This window comes from Monodelphis domestica, chromosome 3 (genome assembly GCF_027887165.1).
Source record: "Monodelphis domestica isolate mMonDom1 chromosome 3, mMonDom1.pri, whole genome shotgun sequence".
Lineage (NCBI taxonomy): Eukaryota > Metazoa > Chordata > Mammalia > Didelphimorphia > Didelphidae > Monodelphis > Monodelphis domestica.
In genome coordinates this window covers 116,339,931-116,362,941 of record NC_077229.1, presented here as the reverse complement: position 1 = coordinate 116,362,941, position 23,011 = coordinate 116,339,931, and the positions used below count along the sequence as shown (strand labels likewise).

At 36.2% G+C, this 23,011-nt stretch overlaps 1 protein-coding gene across 3 annotated transcripts in view; it reads right to left on the bottom strand.

Moving 5' to 3' along the window:
* Positions 1 to 2,742: 2,742 nt before the first annotated feature.
* FAM135B (family with sequence similarity 135 member B) overlaps positions 2,743 to 23,011 on the bottom strand; it is a 561,064-nt gene continuing 540,795 nt past the window's right edge. For all 3 annotated transcript variants that reach the window (XM_007488381.3, XM_016431905.2, XM_001370771.4), the window contains 7 exons: positions 19,032 to 19,198; positions 17,246 to 17,337; positions 13,448 to 13,545; positions 13,074 to 13,225; positions 11,353 to 11,463; positions 8,068 to 8,181; positions 2,743 to 5,673 (listed from right to left, as the gene is read on the bottom strand). In XM_007488381.3, the coding sequence (XP_007488443.1) occupies positions 5,468 to 5,673; positions 8,068 to 8,181; positions 11,353 to 11,463; positions 13,074 to 13,225; positions 13,448 to 13,545; positions 17,246 to 17,337; positions 19,032 to 19,198 (940 nt within the window). In that variant the 3' untranslated portion in view covers positions 2,743 to 5,467. The remainder of the gene's footprint in view (positions 5,674 to 8,067; positions 8,182 to 11,352; positions 11,464 to 13,073; positions 13,226 to 13,447; positions 13,546 to 17,245; positions 17,338 to 19,031; positions 19,199 to 23,011) is intronic.

Genomic DNA, 23,011 nt, shown 5'->3' with positions numbered 1-23,011 from the left:
ATGAAACTACACCTTCTAGACTGTGGGCATTACCATGCCACTGGGTACTGGGAACCACTGGGCCTCTACATCCATGTCTAGTTGGCCATTTGCTTATGTTTTGTCTCCAATGAGAATATGTTTCAACAAAAGGGACTGTCCCATTTTTCTATTTGTATTCTCAAAGTTTAGTTCAGTGCTTGACCCACAGTAATAACATAATATGTTTCTATTTCATCCCATCCAATATGGAAATGAGTTATTCTTAAACAATTCAATCAAATGAGTGATTCCATCTTGTAAATAGTCTCTGCCATCCAGTACTCTGTACATACTTAGGACTCTCTTTGGATTGGAGTGTATTTTTTAATTCTTCTCATTTGTGGAAAAATCTTCATCCTTTGTTGAGAGAAAAATATACTACGAGAAGCATTGGACATAAAGCCAGGATTTTTTGGTATGAATCCTAACTGTGCTATGAAAACAAAGAGAAGTCACTGCATTTGTTTGGCCCATGATTTGTTCACCTGTAAAACCAAAAGGATGAACTAGATCATTAGTTTTTATACACTTTAGTGTCATAAACCCAACCTTTGGCTCTCTGGTAAAGTCTATGGACCTTTTTTAAGAATAATGATTTTAATGCATCTAATTTTAAAATAATACAGGATTATGATGGAAATTAAGTTATTTTTCCCTGTTCAAGTTCATAAATCCCCTGAAATCTAATCTAATCATAGATAGATGATTAGGACACCTTACCCCAGGGTAGGGACTTTTGGAATGTAAGATTTCTTTTTTCCCTTCTGGCTACTGTGTTAGCATTTTTGCATCTAGGGAAAAAATGTAGTGAATATATTGGGTGACTGAATTTGGAACTTGTGTTTGCTTCAAAATCAGTTCATACTATAACAGTTAATAAGACTTATTTTCTTGAGTGTTTTACAATCCAGAACTTGAGATAACTTTCAAAGTCTATATCATTGGCCTTTTTGGAATAATTATAACCTTCCCTTTGGAGACATAATTATCCAGAGGACTTGGAAAGGAATAAAATCATTTAGCTGTATAAATTGTTATCTTTTAGAAACAAGGTCAATATTGTATGAAGTAGCATTGCAAAATAATGAAAAAAACCCCAAACCCAGTAATCAGGAGAACTTGATTTTAGTCCTGGCTCTACAACTAACTCATGGTGTAACTGATTGATTCCCTATCCCTGAACCCTCATCTCAGCATATGTATGAGAACATTGGACTAGATAATCCTTACTATCCCATGCAGCTCTATATTATTATGTTCTATTTTCCAACATTTTATACTGGACAGTTCCCTTATAATTCTTAAATTATATTTTCTAGTGTCATTCACAGTAAGTGAATGTTTGCTAAATTATAATCATCATAGTGTGAATATGTCAAGGCAAAAAGGGAAAAAAAAACACAGCTTTGGATTATAGACCTCCAAAGTTGGGGCAAGTCACCTTCCTCTATCTTTTCTGGTCCTCTGCTTTTTCATCTATAAAATGAGGGTGTTGTACTGTTGTTATTGTTTTCAGTTGTTTTTCACTTGTGTCTGACTATTACTTCATTTTAGGTTTTCTTGGTAAAGATGTTGGAGTACTTTGCAATTCCCTTGTCCATTAATAGAGGAGAAAACAGAGAAAGACAGGGTTACAGAGCAATAAATGTCTGAGGTCAAACTTGAACTCATGAAGATGTTTTTTCTTTCTTCAGATTCAATACTCTGTCAACTGCACCCAACTAGCTGGCACATGTATTGTACTAGATAAACTATAAATTACCTTACAAATCTAAATCCTATTGCTTTATCACCTAATGTATTTCCATGATTAAGTAGAATCTAATCGAATACTGTATCGGAGTATCAATAAAAAATTGTTTCACTTTCTTTTAGTCATGGACCCCCAAAAAATTAAACCAAAAGTTATCCTATGTCTTCCTCCTCAGTGCAATTCTTGAAAATTTCCAGCAAATAACTGCAACATTTTATATTCAGCTGTGTATATGTTAGTTACAACTGTGCTACACATGAACAGTAATAATTCCAATTACTATCAGTAAAACTAGTCTCTATTTTTACTAAAAAATACATTGGGTTCCTCCCCGTTCCCACCCCCCCATGTTAAATCTCTGATCTGTCTGTCTGTCTGTCTGTCTCACACATAAACATACTATAGATTTTTTTCTTTTCAAGAGATCTCATTTTAAAGAGAGGGCCCACATTCAAGGGCAAGTCTACATTTGAATCACCATATATAAAATCATAAGATTTAGTGTTGATACTAACATTTAGCATAACTTAATATTACAGATGAAGAAACACAGGCCTAGAAAGGTGAACTGATTTTCTGAATTAGTTCATACATGTCATAACAAGTAGGGCCAAGATGCAAAGTCAGGTGTTGTAGTTCTTATTCCAAATCCAGTTTTTTTCTATTTTTATCCATCTAGAATATATACATATACATATTCATATATGTATAGAATATATACTTGTATTTTTATACAGACATATATGCATATATATTAAGAAAAAGAGACATACAAAGTCTTTCCAAATGGAACTACCTTGAATTCCTAGTTTGACAATGCATACACACTCATTTATAAATTAGCATGTATTTTCTACATGACTGTAATATATATACTCCTAAGTCAGTTAAGCTTTACAATAACAGTGTCTTTACAAACAAAGACAGCTATCCCCAGGGAAAAAGAGGCGCTGGGGGATCTCAAATCATCACATTGCTGAACTATTTATTATTGCCAGTATTTTTATCAGTTGGTTTAGGCAGCACATAGGAGATTTTTCTTAAAAAATCTTATTAATTTTAAACGGACAATACTTGGATTCATGAAGGCTTTATAGCCACTGGCTCTGAGGGCCTTCAAATGATCACACACATTGACACATTTCACAGACAGGTTCATAGACATGCAATGGCAAGACTGATGTGTTGATGGGAAAGAATGCATTTGGCCAAGATGGGGACATTGTTATCAATTGTGAGCCCTTCTTCTGGGGTGAACATGCATCATGAAATCCAGAGTGCTGGACATTCAGAGAGAATATAATTCCATGAGCCTCATAGACATTATCTCCTAAAAAGAAAGAGAGCCAGAGATTGAACTGATCACTAGGGAGATGATTATTTGCTTATAATCAACTTTAGCCCTTCTGACTCTATGTAGCCAGGAGTAAATTCAAAGGAAGTTCTGGCTCTGGAACTTATTATCTGTGCCTACCTGGATGTCACTTAACCCTTATGAGCCTCAATTTCCTCATCTCTCAAATTAGAGGACTGAAACATGCTCCCCAAAATTCTTTCAGCTGTGACATTATATTTTAACATGTTAAATTCTAAGGACCCTTTAATTCATAACATACTTTGTACTCGAGTCCTTTTCAGCCTTAACATTCTATTTTTTTTACAGGTACTTCAAGCTCTATGATTTATTTTTTTTGTAACCACACACTTCTGTGAGGTTAATGGAACACAACTCAGAAATAACATCTCTGAGCTAAAACTAACTCAGTCTTTGGGGTGGCTGCCTTTTCTTTCACCATATCTCTGGCCCCTATTAAAAAAAATAATCTAAACACTGACCCCATGAATGTTTTAATGATCTTTTAAAGCCCAAGTCTCAGTTTATCATTTTAAAAAGAGTTTCCAAAGAAGTACTCATGTTTCTTGAGCCATGTTTTCTTTCTCTTTACTAGCTCTGTCCATGTTTTGTTTTTCAATACATTCAAAAGAAACAGTGTACCAGTTTTTTTGTTTGTTTGGTTTTGGTTTTGATTTTGTAATTTGGGTACTTGGAACTTAGCTTCACTAAGTTTTCTTGAAGAATTTTTTCACTGTTGATGAATGGGATTCTGGCAGGGTAAAAGCATGAAGTCTTTGTTCTCCATAGGCTTTCGAAGGAAATATCCTCTGACATGGACTTTTAAATCACTTTCACTTAATTTAAAATTAAAAAAAAAACCTCATTCAGCCAGCATTCAATATATTCTCAATTCTTTAGTAGGAATAAGACCAGATCAAATATGATGTTTTAAATGTCCTTTCTCAAGCCACTTATAAATGATCTTTTAAGTCACACAGAAATAACCCCTGTCTTCAAAGGCTTCATAGAGATGGCAACTAATTTAGAGGTCCAAGTCCTTATTGAAAGACAAGGAAGCTAAAGCTCACAGAGGTTGAGTGACTTACTTATAATCACACAGCTAATAAGTAGTGGAACTGGGATTTGAACCTCATTCCCAACACATTGCTCCATATCTATTCTGAAATCATCTTGCCATTTTGCCAGCTCTTTCCGTATTGTCACCTGAATAAGTTTTTAAAATGACACTGTATTTAAAAGATACAAGGCATGTGCTCCTTGCACTTAGATTGGGGTTCAGTTCATTACCCTTAATCTGGATGCCTTTGTTTCCTTATGAAGAAGGAACAGTTGGCAATTTTAATTCTCTTCCGTTTTGTTTTTGATTCCCACCCCCAATGGCATTAGGTGGTAAGTTGGTATTTCTTTGTATGATACCAATGATTCATTAACTCTATATACTGTAGGTTCTTCTTTGAGTTCAGTTATTCTAGTTTCTTGTAAGTAAATTATATTGCCAAAAACAAAGATGTCAACATTACCAATGCCAAAAATATGGATTAGATCAGCAATTTAAGTAGGGATCCAGAAATATGGTATCTGGACCATCTGGCCTATTATATTCTTCATGGGTAATTTATCTTCAGAATACTTAGGATTATAGATGAACTACCTTAAAGCTCTCTCCCTCCCTCATGTTCCAACCCCCCACCATCAAAAAAATAAAAGGTTTTATGAAGAATACCCCCATATAACCACATTGAGAAAAAGTGAAAAAGAATGATGGAATGGAGATCACATTTTTTTAAACAGAGATGGCACAAAAGAATTTATAAAGGATTCTTTGCACATAAATATTCTCCAGTTCTACACACACATAAAAGAAGTTTTAACCTGAGTTCTGAAATGTTTCTATGCACTTGTATCAACCCACAAACACTCAAGCTGGTAATGCTTTGGACAAATCAAGTTAAATGGGGGAGAAAGCCATTGTTCTATACTATTGAGATTATGACACTGGTCCTACCATCTCTCTCCCAATACTTGTTTGTTTTTCTTCTTGTTCCTGTGGAGTCCCCAGCCTAATGACAATCTATAATTTGGTAAATGACAGTTTTCTTGGCTTCCCTAAACCAAGATAGGAGCAGCTTCATTATTTCTAATCATCCCCCAAAAGGCTTCCTCCTTTCCACTCTCCATTGAAAATGCAAATGGTGCTCCTATCTCAATGTTTAGCATGGGCCTCCCAAGTCTAAAAAGCTGTATGTTTCAGCTAAGGGTCAGGATGATACTGAAAAAAGTGCACTCTTTGCTTTTTGAGGTGTTACTCAGGGGCCCAACTGATTCCCCTAAATCCATTATTTGAAGTAGTTGAGCCCTGCAACCAGGAAAAATTTCTCCAGGAACAGTTCGGAATCCAGCACAGCTATGTGGGCAGCTCGGCCGATCAGGGCATTGGCAGTGTTGGGCAGAGCGTGGAACACGTTGTGACGAATTACAGTGCAATCCTTGGCCTCAATCAGAGGCTGGAGAAGGTTGTTGATCATTTCAACATAAACTGGACCTGAAAATTACAAAGAAGAAGAAGTTACTCACAATATAATAGTAACTCTGCTTAATTTTCTAATTGGACTAAAAATATTCTGGCCAACTTTTTAACATGTGTGAAATCGATAATTCTTGAGAAACTCTTAAAACATGTTGTCATGAACTGGCTTACATGCATAGACAATGCTTTTTTTAATCCACCAAAGAATAGCCAGGATTGTGAAGGAAAGTAATTAGATTAAAATATGGTGTCCTGGGTTTTTATGGTATTTTAAGGAGTCTGATGGCAGTTGAGTCCAGGTTAGGAATGTTTTTGACAGCTATCCATCCTGAATTTCAGAGTATGGCATCATTCCAGATACGTAGATTCCTTGCCTATCCATCTCCTACTTATTTTGTTCAGAAAGCTTATTTACAGAAGGGTCAAGAGCAGTAAGGAAAAGATCCCTGGGCTATGAAATATTAATTTATTTCCTTCTCACTCCCATTTCTAACTGTATGAGGATCTCCCACACTTATTGAGCATGTTCTTATTTTTATTATATTCTCAAGGTGAGGTATTTGGAAATGCATGACTTAATTATGGCTCTGAATGATAAAAATCTGCTTTTTTGGGGGGAAAATATATACATATACATATAACTACCAAACACATGTTTTATATATATTTATATTTTATATATAAATGTACAACCCTTGCTCTAGAATTTTAAGTTCTGCATAGTATCTTCTTTTAAAATATTTTTAATTAAAAATAGTTTTTATTTTTAGTTCCAAAATATCTCTTCTCTACTCCATCTGCCACCCACTGAAATGGCAAGAAATATGTACGTATGTATGTATATATGTGTGTGTGTATAAGATCATGGGAAATATATTTTGAAATATAAGACAGGAAAAATAAAGAAAAATGAATCTGCACTCAGAATCCATCAATTTCCTCTCTGAAGGTAAATAGCATTTCTCATTATGATTCCTTTGGAATTGCTATGAATCACTGTATTGATCAGAATAGCTAAGTTTTAGGGGGCAGCTGGGTGGCTCAGTGGATTGAGAGTCTAGCCAAGAGATAGGAGGTGAAGGGTTCATCTGGCCTCATATACTTCCTAGATGTTTGACCCTGGGCAAGTCACTTAACCCCCATTGACTTCTAAGACAGAAGATAAGGGTTAAAAAAAAAAAGAATAGCTAAGTTTTTCAGAGTTGGTTATCATTACAATATCACTGTTATTCTGTATAATATTTTCCTACTTCTATCCAATTTCTTATTCTAATACCCTAGATGCATTGAATTTGGACCCAGGGCCCATTCCTTCAGTAAATCCATCGACTGGCCCTCAAGCACATATGAAGCATTTACCATGTCAGGCATTTTTCTAGGCTCCTTCAAAAGTTAGAGTGAAACAAGTCAATGGTCAGACTCAAAATGCTAGAATATCAGTGTGGAAGAGTGGACCATTTGTCATTTTCTAAGATAGGAGCTTAAAGCAAAAGACTATATTACCGCTAAAGAAGCAATACCCTCCATCACTGAGAGATAGCCTAATGTAATAGAAATACACTGAACTTGAAATCAGAGGACCTGAGTTCAAATCCCAGTCCTTCTTGTGTTTTAAAATATGCCACTAGACTTCCTGGGGCCATAATTTTGTCCTCTGTAAAAGGAAAGGTCATACTATATAACCTTACAACTCCTTATCTATGTTTTAAAAATCAAATGGACCCATGATTTATCTAATTGGTATATATTCCTTTCACAATCTTTCATTCCACAAGCTTCTTGCCTATGTGTGTTTTTTTAATCTCCCTTAGGAGAGGGACCCTATGTGGCTGAGGGCATTCCTTTATCTTATCTCCATTTTGTGGATATCAGGATAAAACTCTGATCATTAATTATTCTTTATTGCTACATAGCTGTTCACTTCCCCCTACTCTATTTCTCTATCTTTGATGAAAGTCAGTTTAAGAATGGGAGCTCCAGGGATTGTTTATTCTTTTTATTTGAATCCCTAGTGCCTCCTTGCACTGTAATTCCCTCTTAGGAAGCACTTAATAATAAAAGCTTCCTTTGATGATGGGTAGAACGCCGTTGGTTGGAAATTAAACCCTCCCCATAACGTTTCCCATTGCTTTTTGATCGAACCGCAAACTTTATCCTCTGAGATTTTTGACATTCAGGGATTCAGAGGTTTATAGAAATGTTAAAAGCAAGCTTAAAAAAATTCAGCAAGTGAAACAACAGAGCATTGGTCTGTTTTACCCGTCTAGTGTGAAAGTCAGTCATTTGTTCCCTCACATAAGGCCTTGTGGTGTCCGCTGAAGGTTCCGGGGCAAGAAACTCTAATCATTTTTGTTTAACAGGCTTTGGGATTCACAAGCAAGGCTGACAGCACTGTCGAACATGACCCACCTGTATGCCTGTCCTTGAGAGCCATTTTACACATTTCGATTCTTGCTGAATGAAATGGCACATACCGGTCTTGAGGAGAAGCAACCAATACAACATTTTTAAAGTACTGAAGGCCTAGAACAAAAGAGAAAGAATATCCTTTTTTTAATAAGGAAAGATTAAAAATTTCATTTTCCGGATTACAGAGACAGTGTAGGTATTATTAAATGTTTGTTGTTCGACCGTGACAAAGGGAGAATTCTAACCAGGGGCATTTATGTGAGGTCATTATCACATTGGAGGACCTTGGACTTGGGGGGGGGGAAGGGTCCTCATTGGTCTTATTTGCAATATGGTGAGAGGGAGGGTACCCAGCAACCTAACGGGTCAGCTTTGTTCCCTATCACAGGAGCAGTCCTCATAGATGAGGGCGCACTTTGTGACCTCACACTCTACCTTGTCCTAAAATATTCCTGTGTTTCAATGGCAGAAAAAAGAAGGGAAGGAGATTAACCCCTCTGGCAGCTTTCAGAATTCTTCTACCAATTGGGCACTGTGGAAAAGCATCTTTTCTAGGGCATTCTCTTATACTTTGTGCCAGGATATGACCCAAGGGACTAATTCATTTACAAAATATCTATTGAATGTCTATTGAGTTGTATATTTTGTTTCAGGTACAGGGAGAGAGATTAATTACTATTATGTTGCATTATTATGTTCAGTTAAAGTTAAAGTAAGGGAGAGAAAAAGTAAGGGAGAGAAATAGGGGGCAGCTAGATGGCTCAGTGGATTGAGAGCCAGGTCTAGAGATAGAAGGTCCCAAGTTCAAATTTGACCTCAGATACTTGGGCAAATCAGATAATCCCCATTGCCTAGCCCTTGCTTTTCTTTTCCCTTGAAACTGAGACACAATATTGATGCTAAAACTGAAGGCAAGGGATAAAAAAAGGCAGTAGGGGAAAACAATAGTTAACATAGACAACTGAACTAACACTAATGCTGCTAATAGCTTATATTTATATTGCATTTATTCTTTTCTAAACACAGTGATAAGTGCTACTTATAAAAACCCATTTGATCCTCAAAACAACAAGAGAATTATTATCTCCATTTTACATATGGAAAAGGAGACATATAGAACTTAAGAGACTTGTGCAGGGTCACTCAGTTAGAAACTGTTTATTGCTAGATTTTAACTCAGAGCTTCTATGCAGTAGCCACTTAGCTGCCTCTTTTAAAATAAAACTTCTTAAGTCCTTTAGAGAGATATATCAAAATGTGTTTTGTGAAGACTGGGGTGTATACATATAATTGAGGACTAAAAAGGCCTGAGTTAAAATCCAAATCCCAGTGTGACTCTGGGCAAGTCACTTAAGCTTCTTTGCCTCAGTTTCCTTATCTGTAAAATTAACTATAAAAAGGAAATGGCAAACCACTCCAGTATTTTTGCAAAAAAACAAACAAACAAACAAACAAAACATGGCGCCATGAAGAGTTTGACATGGATGAAAATGACTGAACAACAAAAGAATCATGGAAGACTTCATAGAAGGCTGTTAGGTTAGCAGTTAATTTTTCCTGATCTTAAACGTTACTACAGGATGTTTCAACCCTGACCATTTCTACCCTACCCATATTTTTGCTAGCCACTCTGGTATATGCCACTCTATTTCTCTAAATCAAAGACCTCCTGTATTGGAATATAAAACTTCTCATCTATGGAGCTTTCCATTTGAAACCCTTGCTTCACATTCCACTCTAGTCATCCTCTTCCTACATAGTCCCTATATCTTCACCTCAACATATTTATACTTTCTAGCTCTGGAATTTTAATTATCTTAATATTGCCATTACTGATGCAAATGGTACCTCAACTAACTACCCTATGACTCTATTCACCAACCCTGTGACTTCTCAAACCTAAACACTAGTTTACAATTTGCTTATACCATGTCTATCTCTCCTCTATATATGTGTGTCTCACTGTATTAGACTATAAGAGCCTTGAGAGTAGACTTTTGTCTCTTTTTCATTTTTATCAATGCTTAGCAAGTACTTGTAAAATGAAATATTTGTTAAGTGCTTATTTGATTTTAAAAATCAATATCCAGTACTCCAAGTATTAGATTTATAAGATTTATTAATAATAAAACTTGAAGCAAGGGAAGAAAAAACCTCAGTAAAGAAAACCCACTTTCACGGCTGCACACGTGAAAAAGCGAGCAAGGGAGGCATTTCCCACAGCTTAAAACAATAATGTAATATAATTAATGTGAATGAAGGGAAAAGGATTCTTGGGACAAGAAAAGAATTCTGGGAGATGGAGTCCAAAGGTACAAGATTTTTTTTCTAATTATACACTTATCACAATGCCTAAACACAGCAGGTACTAAAGAAATGCTTGTTCCCTTCCCCTCTTTTTATCACATAAGACTTATTAAATGCTTTTCATTAATTCATTTAAAAATTATTTATCTGTTAAAAAGAATAAAATTTAAAAATTCACTGAGTTTTATTAATAAAAATTAATCTGGAGGATATTACAAGATTTGTAAGCATTTATTAGTAAAGAGAGAGACTGACAGAGGTAGAGAGAAAAATCTCAGCCTTTTTAAGTTTAGGGATAGATCTGAATCTCCATTCAGCTGCATAGCTGATGTCATTGCTTGTCAGAGATGACCAAATCAGAGAAGGAGCAGCTCAGAGAGAAATGTTAGTCCAGAGACAGGTATGGAATCAAAGAAAGTGACTCAGCTTTCCGCCCTCGCTTTTCAAATCCTGTTGCTTCACTTCCCTTCCCTTGACCAATGGCTTTCAAATTTCATGCCATCTGCCCTTCCTTGGCAACAGTATGTTGGCTCTGGCACACTGATGCTCCGAGTGTTTAAGCGGAGACTGACTGAACCCTGACACACAGTTTCACAGTGCCAGGCACGTGACTCTGTAACACCTATGTCCCTCTGCTGGGGTATTCAGGATCAAAGTCCTGTAAATGATTTTCTTTACACAGAGCCATTAGGCCCATTTCTTCTAATTTATTTTTTTATTGTTTTGATGTTTTATTAAATTTTCTTCTTTTTAAATACCACTGACTCTTCCCCCTTAATCCCATATATCCTGGTCCTTGTAAGAAACAAGCAAAACAAATAACCCCACTGATCATGTTTGAATAGATATGCCTAATTTCACACCTCTATTCCATCATTTTTATAATGAGAAACAAGGCATATTTCATTTAGTTTCACTTCCGTGGCCTCAGCTCTCTTCTAATTTCTCTCTCTAAAAATGTATAAAAGAACAGCCCACCTGTCTTTTGGCTCAGTTGGTACAGGAAACATTTGCGCAAATCTGTATTGTCCCTGAAGGTCAACTGTAAAAGGGATCCAGATTTCTTCAGCTTTTGCATTAGCCACAAACCTAGCAAAACAAAGAGAAGTTAAAGAATCCACATCTCTACATTCTCCATGGTCTTATTCACAACAGAAGAGGTGAGAGACATTGGAAATACCATTTATGTTTGGAAGTTCTCATCTTGCTTTGGAAGGGTAGAAAGCTTGCTAGGATCATAAATCTAGAGTTGGAAGGAACCTGTGAATCTTTAGTCCAATCTTTTTATACATGAGGGAACTGAGGAACAGAGTGTTAAAGTGTAGAGCTATATAAGGGCAAGTAAGTAATAAGATTCAAAGGTAATATTTAAATCACCTCTTCTGATTGTGGAGTTAGAATTTGTACCAGGGGAACAAACATCTGAGACAGGCTTTGAACATAGTTTTTTTTTTCTCATTTTTTTACTCTGAGCTCTTCCCAACTTTAGCCAAATCTTCTAACCTCTCAAGACTTTGATGTATCATTATAAGACTGCAGTCCCATCCACCCAAATCCTCTTAAAGACAGCCAACAAGATAGAGAATGTGATAAAATCAAATGAAAAAATCATATGTGAAGCACTTTGGAAAAACATTATAGTGTTATAGAAATACTGGGTATTAGAGCAATTGTGAAGAGGTTAGGAAATTGCTTAGTAAGATATGAGTGAAGGATATTTTTAATGATGAAGAAAAGAGATAATACTCCCAGAGAGCTATAGAAACAGGTTTTATTTATATATACATATGTACAGCTACATTAGTATGTTAATATTTATGTGCATATGTGTATTTGTGTATATGTGGATGTCTATACATGGATAAATACATGCATATATTCACATGCACATGTGTTCATATGTGTGCCTTCATTGTGTGTACATATATTGTGTGTATAGATGTGCATTGTGTATAGACATATGTGTGTGCACATACATATGTATATGTGTTGTGTGTGCATATATGCATGCCAGAATGTAGGTAGATTGCATATATGTATGTATGTATATGCATATTGAAAGCATGCATTGTATGCACATATACAGAATGTAAGTGCATGTGTGCATGCTTGTATACATTAATATTGCATGAATTTATATGTATATAAGTGTGCATATGTATGTATAATACTTGTATACATATAGGTTTGTGTATAAAACAATATCCGTCTGTCTTTCTACCTGTTTATCTATCTCTCTATCTATTCATCTAATCCATAGCAACAGATTTTAAGCAAGAATCCTGAAAGTTAAGTAGTAACACATTATCATATCCATTTTGGAAATGGGAAGTCTCAACAGCAGTAAGTACTTGTTCATGGTTATGCAGCTTATTCCCTCCTCTGTGAAATGGAGAAGCTATCAGCACCCCCTGACAAGGTTCTTGTGAGGATAAGATGAGACAATATTTGTAAAGTGTTTGTAAAATATTTGCAAGCCTTAAAGGTCTATATACCAACAATTTTAAATTTTATTTATCTATTTACTTATTTGTTTATTAAGAAGTCTAGGCAGGACATGAATCCAGTCCAATCTAGGAATCAGCTCTTCCTCTGGGATAGTGCAATCTATTCCAAGGAAACGAGAACTGAAGGTCCTAACAGAGCAGAGATGGAGTTGGTACCAAACCTCAAAGGGATGTTGCTAAGTAAGGGCTCACCTGTACTAACAAGAGTACTATTGTTGTAAAGGGTCCCCAGGTGTGGTCCAGAGAGAGACAGGAAGGTGTGGAGCTTGTTGAGGTAATACCGAAAACGAGGCCGAGTCAATACCGATCGGATGATGATGTTGCCAAGGGAATGGCCAATGAAGCTGTTTGGAAAAACCAAATGATAGGAGCCCATCAGACAGTGATATTCTTAGAATGTCTCCTTGACCAAATCTAGCCATATATGCCTGGCACTCAGCGCAGTACCATTGAGTACATGTTTATGTTGAATTGCCGAATTGAATCATTCCACCAATATGTATTTGATGGTAAGTCAATTCTATCTCAGTCACCTTCTTATTTCTTTAAATGCAGTTTGTTTTTACCTGATTCGAGAAATGGAGAGATTATATAACTGGATATGCTGAATGATCTCATCTAGTAATCGGTCTGTCATTGTATCAAAGTCAGCAAACGTGTCACTCTGAAAGCAGAAAAAGCACAGGGTAGAAGGATGAAATGACAACAATGAACCCTGACCATATATTTCTTTTGCATATGCATGTGCATAACGACATCATGGCTCAGGTTCTTCATTTCTAAAATGGGAAAGTAAGAATAATAATATTTCTCTTACCTGCCTCATGGGGCTAAAAGGTATTTTACTGGAGAAGAGATGGGAGAGTGTGATGGGATATGAGAGATACGATCTTTTAGAGTATTTGAGGGGCTTCAGTTGAAAACACAATTAAATTTGTTCTTGGATTAAAAGTCCAAACAAGGAGTTATGATTAGAAGTTACAAAGACTAAAATTTAAACTTCATTTAAGGTGGAGGGGGTGGAGGGATTGTGTATATGTGTGTACAAACACATTCACATATGCATGTATACATATATATATATATATATGTGTGTGTGTATATAGGTGTATTACTATATGTTTGGATGTGCAAATAGATATAAAGACATACACATGCACACATACATTTTGGGTACCAACTGAGCCAAAAGCCATTTTACAAATCTGGGGAGAGGAATTTGAAGACAACTGGGACCAGGGAAATAAGACCAAATGAAACATGCTTCTTTCTTCTCATCAGAGAAACAATGGACTAGAGGTATGAAATTGGGCATATATGTGTGCTCATTTTTTTTGCTTGACTATCCTTGTTTCTTACAACAGATGGGTTATATGGGAGTAAAGACAAAAAGTCAGTGTAGAAGAGCAGTTATATTTTTTAAAATAAATATATTCATGTATAATGCATACTTTACGTGCTATCCAAAAATGGAATGGGATTTCTTGTCATTTGGTGGCTCCTCATCAATAGATGTCTTCAAATAAAGACTAGATAGCTACGTGTTAGACATTATAAAGAAGAGTCTATCTAAATGTATAAGAAGCAGGTAAGAAGGCTCTAATTTTTCTTCCTAAAAGTCTATGATTCTCTGATCACTTAATTCAGCCCTCTCATATCATAGATGAGAAAATAGAATTTGAATGATTCCCTAAGAGAATACAGACAGATGATAAAAGGATCTAAATTCCCTAAGAGAATACAGACAGATGATAAAAGGATCTAAATTCCCTAAGAGAATACAGACAGATGATAAAAGGATCTAAATTGGAACCCAAGTCTTCTGATTATAAATTCGTTGCAGAAACAATTTTTTTAGGCTGAAACAAAGTTACCGACGTTCGCAGCAGAATGGAATATTTGTTTAACTTCTGAAATCACCAGTTAATCATCTTGTTTAAAGATGTAGGTTTGTTGCTCCAATGGGAATCAGAATCAATTTCTAACCTAAGTAGATATGTGGGAAATTGTCATCGAGTGCTGATGCAGACACTGTTGGAAAATACTCCGCTAGCAATGAATGCTTTCATGAGTCAACATGCCTCACTAATGTCGGCCCACTCAAAGGATTCCCCACTAGGGACAATTCACTCAGCATTCTTGAAGATGAACAGAGACAGGAGACAGATGTCAGTTATAAAGTTTCCGCTGTGGGATGCTAGAATCTGAGAATCTCAGAGTTGGAAGGGGCCTCCGAGTTAAGTCTATACTATACCCGAACAACAATCATCTCAAGTGGTCAACCAGCTTCTTCAGGGGGACCACATCACCTTTTTTAAACATCCCACTGTATTTGTTATTTTTCTTTCCTACATCAAGGCTAAATATAACTCTTTTCTACTCCTCTCTATTGCTACTGGTTCTGCAATCTAATGCCAAGGAGTAAAAAGTCTAGTCTTTTTTCCAAATTACAGTTCTATTCAAACTAAATACAATGATCATGATACTAACCCATTTCCTGCCCCCACAAGTCTACTCTCTATGCTAGAATTCAGCTAGTCCTCATAGTCATTATTTCATTCAACAAGTATAATGATGATGAACGTGTAGTTCATGATATATTTCACACACACACACACACACACACTCAGCAATCCAGGGATACCAACTTTCTGTTCCTCAAACAAGACATTCCATCTTTCAGGTGTGGACATTTTCACTGACTGTCTCTCATGGTATGCTCTCCCATTTTTCTCTAAATTCTAGTGCCTTTCCTCTTGTAAATATCTCCTATTTGCGCTCTCTCTCTCTCTCTCTCTCTCTCTCTCTCTCTCTCTCTCTCTCTCTCTCTCTCTCTCTCTCTCCTTCTCTCTCTCTCTCTCTCTCTCTCTCTTTATATATATATATATATATATATATATATATATATATATATATATATATCTTACTTTTTACATAATTGTTTGCCTGCTATTTCTTCATTAGATCGTAAGCTCCTTGAGGACAGTCTATCATGTGACTCTTTTTGTATTCCCAGCAATTAGCACAGTGCTTGGAACATTGTAGAAAAATAAATGTTTATCAATCGTTTGATTGATCTCTGCTGCTTAGTTTTCATGGCTCCCTTCCAAGGACCAGCTAAAATCCCACCTTCTAGAGGAAGTCTTTCTTAATCCCTGTTCATTCCAGTGCATTCTGCTTGTTGGTTATTTCCATTTTTTCCATTCATGACTTGTTTGTATATATAGTGTGTTTCCACGTTATCTCCATTAGATTATGAGCTCACTGGAAAGAAGGACTTCATTTCTACAGAACAGTACCTGGCTTAATACATGTTTCTTGACTGACACAGAAGAGAAGATTCCAGATAAATTTGATAGCTGCCTTCAACTACTTGAAAGGACATCAAGCTGGAGCTTTCTGCCTGGCCCCAAAGCACAGAACTAGGAGCAATGCAGATTATTTGCAAAGAGGCTATATTTAGACTATACAAAACAAAAACCAAACAAAGAAATAAAAATCAAAAACTTCTTTAAAATTAAGACTCTCTGGAGGCAGCTGGGTAGCTGAGCGGATTGAGAGCCAGGCCTAGAGATGGGAAGTCCTGGGTTCAAATCTGACCTTAGACACTTTCAAGCTGTATGACCCTGGGCAAGTCACTTAACCCCCATTGCCTAGCCCTTACCACTCTTCTGCCTTGGAATCAATACTGTGTAAACAGTATTGATTCCAAGAGAGAAGGTAAAGGTTTAAAAAAAAGTACAATGAGATAGCAAGGAAGACAGTGGTTGCTCTTTATTGGAAGGCTTCAAAGAAAAGATGTAAAACAACAAACCAGGAGAGTCAAAGTAGAGGTTCTATGTGTTGAACAAGAATGTTGTCAATGTTTTTTTTTTTTAATTATTTTTTAATTTTCTTAAACCCTTACCTATTCATGTGGAATAGATTTTCACTCTTTTTCTTTGTCTCATTTTTTCCCCATTTGTGAGCATTTTCTATGGCCCCTGGGTGTTCCCACTCATTGTGTTTAAGAAGTTCTGCAGATATAGTCAGTACAGAGGCCCCAGACACCCATAGGTCCAAAGGAAACTAGCCTGGGCTGTATAAGTTAGCTGTGTGGTAACTATCTCCTTTAATTCTAGTGTTTTCCTTTTGTTGATTATTTCCCATGTGTCCTGTATATAGGATGCTTATACACAGTTGTTTGCCTATTACCTCTTCCATTAGATTGTGATTCTTTAGAGAAGAAATTTACTTTTGTCTTTCTTTGTATTCTCTGGATTTAGCACAATGCCTGACATATAGTAGGCATTTAATAAACTCTTGTCTGATGGAAAGATTAACTTATCACTTTCTTCATCATCTCATAATTCTCATTAACCTACCTGATTCCTCTCAGACATCAAGAAGTCCAATTTTCCTCCAGGAAGGCCCAGTTCAATAAAAGTTTTTACCAAGCGGAGGTCTGCACTGTTACCTAGAAAGAATACATGGCCCCAGCTCCCATAAATAAATTCCAGAAAAAGAAAAGCAGGTTTTTTTGTTGTTGTACTTTAGTTTTAAAAAGTTTGTGAAATAAAAGTTTATTTATTAAACATGTAAGGAACCTGAAAAATAGATATGCAGAACCAATACATACTTAAGAATGCTTGCAGACTGTACCTTTCCTCCAGATCCTAACAGTTTATCTCTTTGTTATCGCCCACAAACATAATAAAAGAATTTAAAACTTTTTCTCAACATGAATTGTAAAGTGCTATAAAATGTTAGATATTATTGTTATTGTTAAATTATTTCTTAAACCACTGAGGGTCAATGAAGTACTTTGCTGACTGACATGGGAAACTATGATTTGTTTTCTCTTCCTGGACACTTCAAATTCTAAATAGCAACAGCAGCAACTCATATCCCTCCAGATCATGAAGTGCTTTCCCCTCAGTGCTTTCAGTTTCTACCTTAAGTTAGTACAAGTATTACCACTATTTACAGATTTGGAAACTGAGACTCCATAAACTACACATGTATGCATTTGATTAAGCTTAATTTTTCTCTCCTCCCAGGGCTTAAAGAAATTATTTAATATGGTTTATAACATTTATAGAGTTTTATAGCTTGCCAGGATTGCACAGGTCTCAATTGGCCCCATTACTGAGGATGCTAAGATTTGGGGGAATCTCTTGAGCTCTAGAGTTCTGTGCTGCAGTAGGACAATATGATCTGATGACTCCAAAAAGTCTGACATAATTTTTTCCAGGAGACGAAAGGGTAGCACCAGGCCACCAGGTTACCTAACGAGAGGCAAATTAGCCTAATATTGAAACTGAGCTGGGCTAAACTCCAATGCTTATCTGAGTGGACTGGCTCCATAAGTACTCCTTGTACTTCCAAACTGTGCAAAATGGGGAGACTCTGTCTTAAAAAGGGAAAGAGGTCATATTAGGTGAGAAGAGAATGAGACAGTGAGAAAGGCCCACAGATGGGGAGACAGACACAGAAATAGACAGCCAAGGACAGAGACAGATTGAGATAGAAATGAGGGGAGAAGAGAACAGGGGAGAACAGGGCAACATAGAAGAGAGAGACAGAGAAAGAAATAGAAAAAGGCACAAGTGATAGAGAGAGATCTCAATAGGGAAGGAGGGGAGAGTGTTAGTTCCTGACCCTCATTTTACAAGTAAGTAAAATGAAGCCTAGGGAAACAGCATGATTTTTCTAAAATCACATTATAAAAATAACTCACTGATATAAAACCAACTCAATGGATCAGGAACATTTTTCCTTCAGCATTCCTTTACTCAAGTAAAGATATTTTTTTCTCCTCTAGAAAATCATCACTTATGATTTTGCTTATTGGCTAATGTCTGTTTTTTTGCTTAAAGTTTCCTTTGTATTCATATAGTTGGTTTTCTACAGTGCTAAGGCAGGAGGCAGTAGTGGATCATGGAAAGAAGACTAGATTGGAGAAGAAATTCAGTCCCAGCTCTTAACCCTTATGTGACCTGGAACAAAAACCTCACCTCCCTATAAAATACTAGTAACAAATAATAACTGGTACTACTGAATTTATAGGGTAGTTTTGAGGAAAATACTTTATAATTTGTAAATCTCTATTTTAATCTGATTTATGATCATTAACAACTAAGAAAATGATTTTTTTTTCTCAGACCTTACCATCTAATCCGTGGACACAAATAACCAGGTGAATCCCATCTTCCAAGTTTTCTTCCTCTTCCTCTGGTGGAAAATATGGCAAGTCAGAAGCTAGTACAGATAAGTCACTGTACAGACATTCTTCATTCTTCAGTTCTTTTTTAAATTTCTCTTTGGCCTGATAAAAACTGGAGAATATATTAATTAATCACACGCCATGCTGGGTGTTTGGAGTTAAACTGGAAAATACTGGCTGGTTTGGTCCTGTGAGAAATGAAACTTTATAAGTAGTTTTAGTGGTACATTTTTTTGAATAAGAAAACAGGGAAACAATGAAATGGGGAAGTACATATTTCAATTAAGGCCCAGTTCAGCAAAGACCACTTATACAATTACCATATTCATAGCCTTTAAATGAGTTCTGAAGAAATAAGGAAAACTGAAGGTAGAGATTATAAACTCATGGAGGTTGCAATCTGGTAGGAAGTCATCACAGTTAAACACTCATAAATACAAAATAATATCCACTATGACCATAAGAGTCACCATTGTAAAGTGGAGAGAGAACTAGCTTTGGAGTCAGGAAGACTTAATTTTTTCTTTCTTTTTTATTTTTTTTAATCCTTACCTGCTATATTAGAATCAATACTGAGAAAGAAGAGTGATAAGGGCTAGGCAATGGGGGCTAAGTGACTTGCCCAGGGTCACACAGCTGGGGAAATGTCTGAGGCCACATTTGAACCCACAACCTCCCTCCCATCTCTAGTTCTGGCTCTCAATCCACTGAGCAACTCAGCTGCCCCCCGGAAGACTTATTTTCAAGTCCCACCTCAGACACAAACTGACTATGAACCTAGGCAAATCACATTATATTTCAGTATCTAGGCAATTCTCTAAGACTAATATAACTTGCCAATCTTCATTAGTAGAGGGAAGTTTCTTACCCAAAATTTCCTAAGCCAATGAAATCAAAGGTTTGTTAGTTTCTGTCCCTGCACCACTCCTCCAAAGACATAAGGTATTTGTATTTGTAAGCATGTATAATTATGCCCGTGTGTTAAAATTTATAGACATATGCAAACAATACTCTGAATGGAAGTGTGTATACATATATTTTACTTTATGTATATATATATATATATTACCTACATACACAGTTTAAGTAGGAAAAAAGTCATTACATTATTACTGAAAGGTCATTACTGATTAAATGGGGAAATCAAGAAAGGCTTCTTAATGGACTTCTTAATAGTATTTCTGAGGAAAATTAATGTTGAATTGTATGATGTATTAGCAATATTTCTATGACAAACTATTTTTTCTCTAAAAATTCTCCCTGAGCAGCTCTATTCCCAAGGTTAATTACTTCTAAGCCTCAAGGCATCTAACTAGGATGAAGTCTTCTGTGTTTTTTTTTTTTGCTTTTGAAGGCTAAAGGTCCTTCTTTATCTCTAAACAAGAACACCTTTCCTAAGACATTTGAAAAAAAAAGAAAAAGGTGGCTGGGCCACATTTCCCTTCCTTAATGAAGTTAGAAGAATTCTGATGAATAGCTCTTCCTGCCCTCTAAGGGGTAGGAAAGTTGAGATCTCTAAATCCACCTGTTTTAAAAACATCCACCAACTAGAGCTGCCAGAGGAGGTCCAAATGCTGTATAATTTGGCCAACCAGAAAGAAGACACACCTTCCCATAAATGAGAGTTTCAGGGCTCACAGAGTATCTTTTCACAGCAGCCATCCTACATACCCCAATCTTGTACTAACAGAGTGTATGCCCCATTAATAAATGATGTTATACTTGGAGAAATGGCCTCAATTTGTTTATTAGTTAAAATTCCAGGTATTACATCTCAATAGGTACTGATGATAGGAGATGATAGGAGATTTTACACATAGTAAAGAGTGAGAATAAAGGCACTTAGAAAATGAAGTTTGAGGGTCAAAGAATAAAGGTGAATGGTCCAGTTTGACTAAAGTACAGTCTGTTTGGGGAAATCTAATATGGATAAGAATAAAAAGGTTCTCACCTTTTTTCACCAGATTTCAGAAAGGATCAAATGATTAGTTGAAGAATTTCTGTTCTAGGCAATAGGGAGCCAACAATTTAATAACAAAAAATGAGGAGGGTGCATAAAATGAGTCTGGTAATATGCAAAAAATGGATTGGAGGAGAGAACTGTGGAGAGAGGAAGAGAATACAATACTGTATGATAGAAGCTCCAATGAGAAGAGAAGTGATGATTCATGCCATAGATAGTTCAGAAATGAAATAAACAGGACTCAGAAATGGATTGCTTGTCATAAATGAAAGAAAAGAATGACTCAAAGAAAAAAATCAAGTTTGGGAGATTTGATGAATAGTGCTGTTAACCTGAAAAATAGGGAGGTCAAAAGAAGAGCAGGTCTGGATGAAAAGCTAATACATTTCATTCTGGTATTGCTGAATTCTGAGCCCTAGTGGGACATCAAGGGATAGGTCTGGATATCTATTTGACAGTTTGCCCTGTGGTATTAGAGAATGGCAAAAAAGTTCAGGCAGACCTGTAGCTATTCATCTGGGGCTTTATCTGGAAATAGCTGATAGTTATACCTATGGAAGTGAATGAGATTACTAGAAGAGAGAGTTTGAAAATGGAAGGGGATTAAGCATTTATATAGTACCTACTATGTGCCAGTCACTGTGCTACTTCCTTTTTTTCTTTCACAAATATTAGTTCATTTGCTACTCACCTCCATATTATGAGGTGAATGCTAGTATTATCCATATTTTGCACGTAGGAAATTGAGGCAAAGAGATTAACTTATTCAGTGTCATATAGCTAATTAGTTTCTGAGGTTGGTCAGTTCTTCCTAACTCCATGCTCAGTGTTATATCCATTTTACCACCAGATACCTCCAGAAAAAGATGAAGGACTAGACCCTAGGAACATGAACTTTTGGGAATGTATGAACTGAACATCCTGGGTGGACCTCCCACTCAGTCCAATTTCAGGAAAGACTAATCCTAGTGGATGGACAGAGGAGTTACCAAGTCAGGTATCTGGCCTGATAGAGGGAGGACACCACAGAAGCCTGGTGGCATGATTTATGAAAGCCATAGTCAATGGAAGGACCTGAGAAAGGGTCTTGGGTTTGAAAAGCCAGCACAGAGAGTAGGGTCAGGCTTTTTTCTTCTGTACCTGCCTAGTCTGACTCTCTCTCTCTCTCTCTCTCTCTCTCTCTCTCTCTCTCTCTCTCTCTCTCTCTCTCTCTCTCTCTCTTTCTCTCTCTCTCTCTCTCTCTCAGCTTTTTCTCTGAACTCTTTTATCTTATCTTGCCCTCTCTGGTGGTATTGAGCTGTAATCTGGGACTGTATGGTTACTTTAACTTGGAAAGGCTGGAAATCTTATTTCTTTCTTTCTGTTTAGTAATAAATGCGTATAAATTTAGTATAAAGCCCCCAATATTAATTTTTATTTATAGCAGGAGCACGGCAAAAGAGGAGTAGCCAGTAAAGAACATAGATACAATGAGGAAAGGCAGAGAAAATTGTGCATAGGAATCATTCAAAAACACATTTATTATGTATTATGTATTTATTATTATTTATTATGATAGGAATTTGAATAAGGAAGTCAGTCAGTGATATCAATTACTGAGGTAGTCAAGGAAGATAAAGACTGAGCCAATCCTATTGGTTTTGATGAAAAAGAGATAAAAATTGATGCTCTGATAACTTGTTTAGTAGAATGCTGAAATAAGGAAACCAAATTATGTAGAGTTTAGAAGTAATGAGAAAGTGAAGGAATAGGTAGCACCAATATTTTCAGAAAACTGTTACTTAAAAAAGAGAGATTGAATGGTAGCCAGATGATTTATGTAAAACAAGGACAAACTTCCATCAGTTAGAAGAAAGCCAGAGGTTAGGAAGAAGGAAAGGACCCGGTAAAGAGGAATGGATTGAAGGTAACTAAGAAAGAATGCCACCAGATATGGGGAGGGACAACTATCATCAAAGGGAT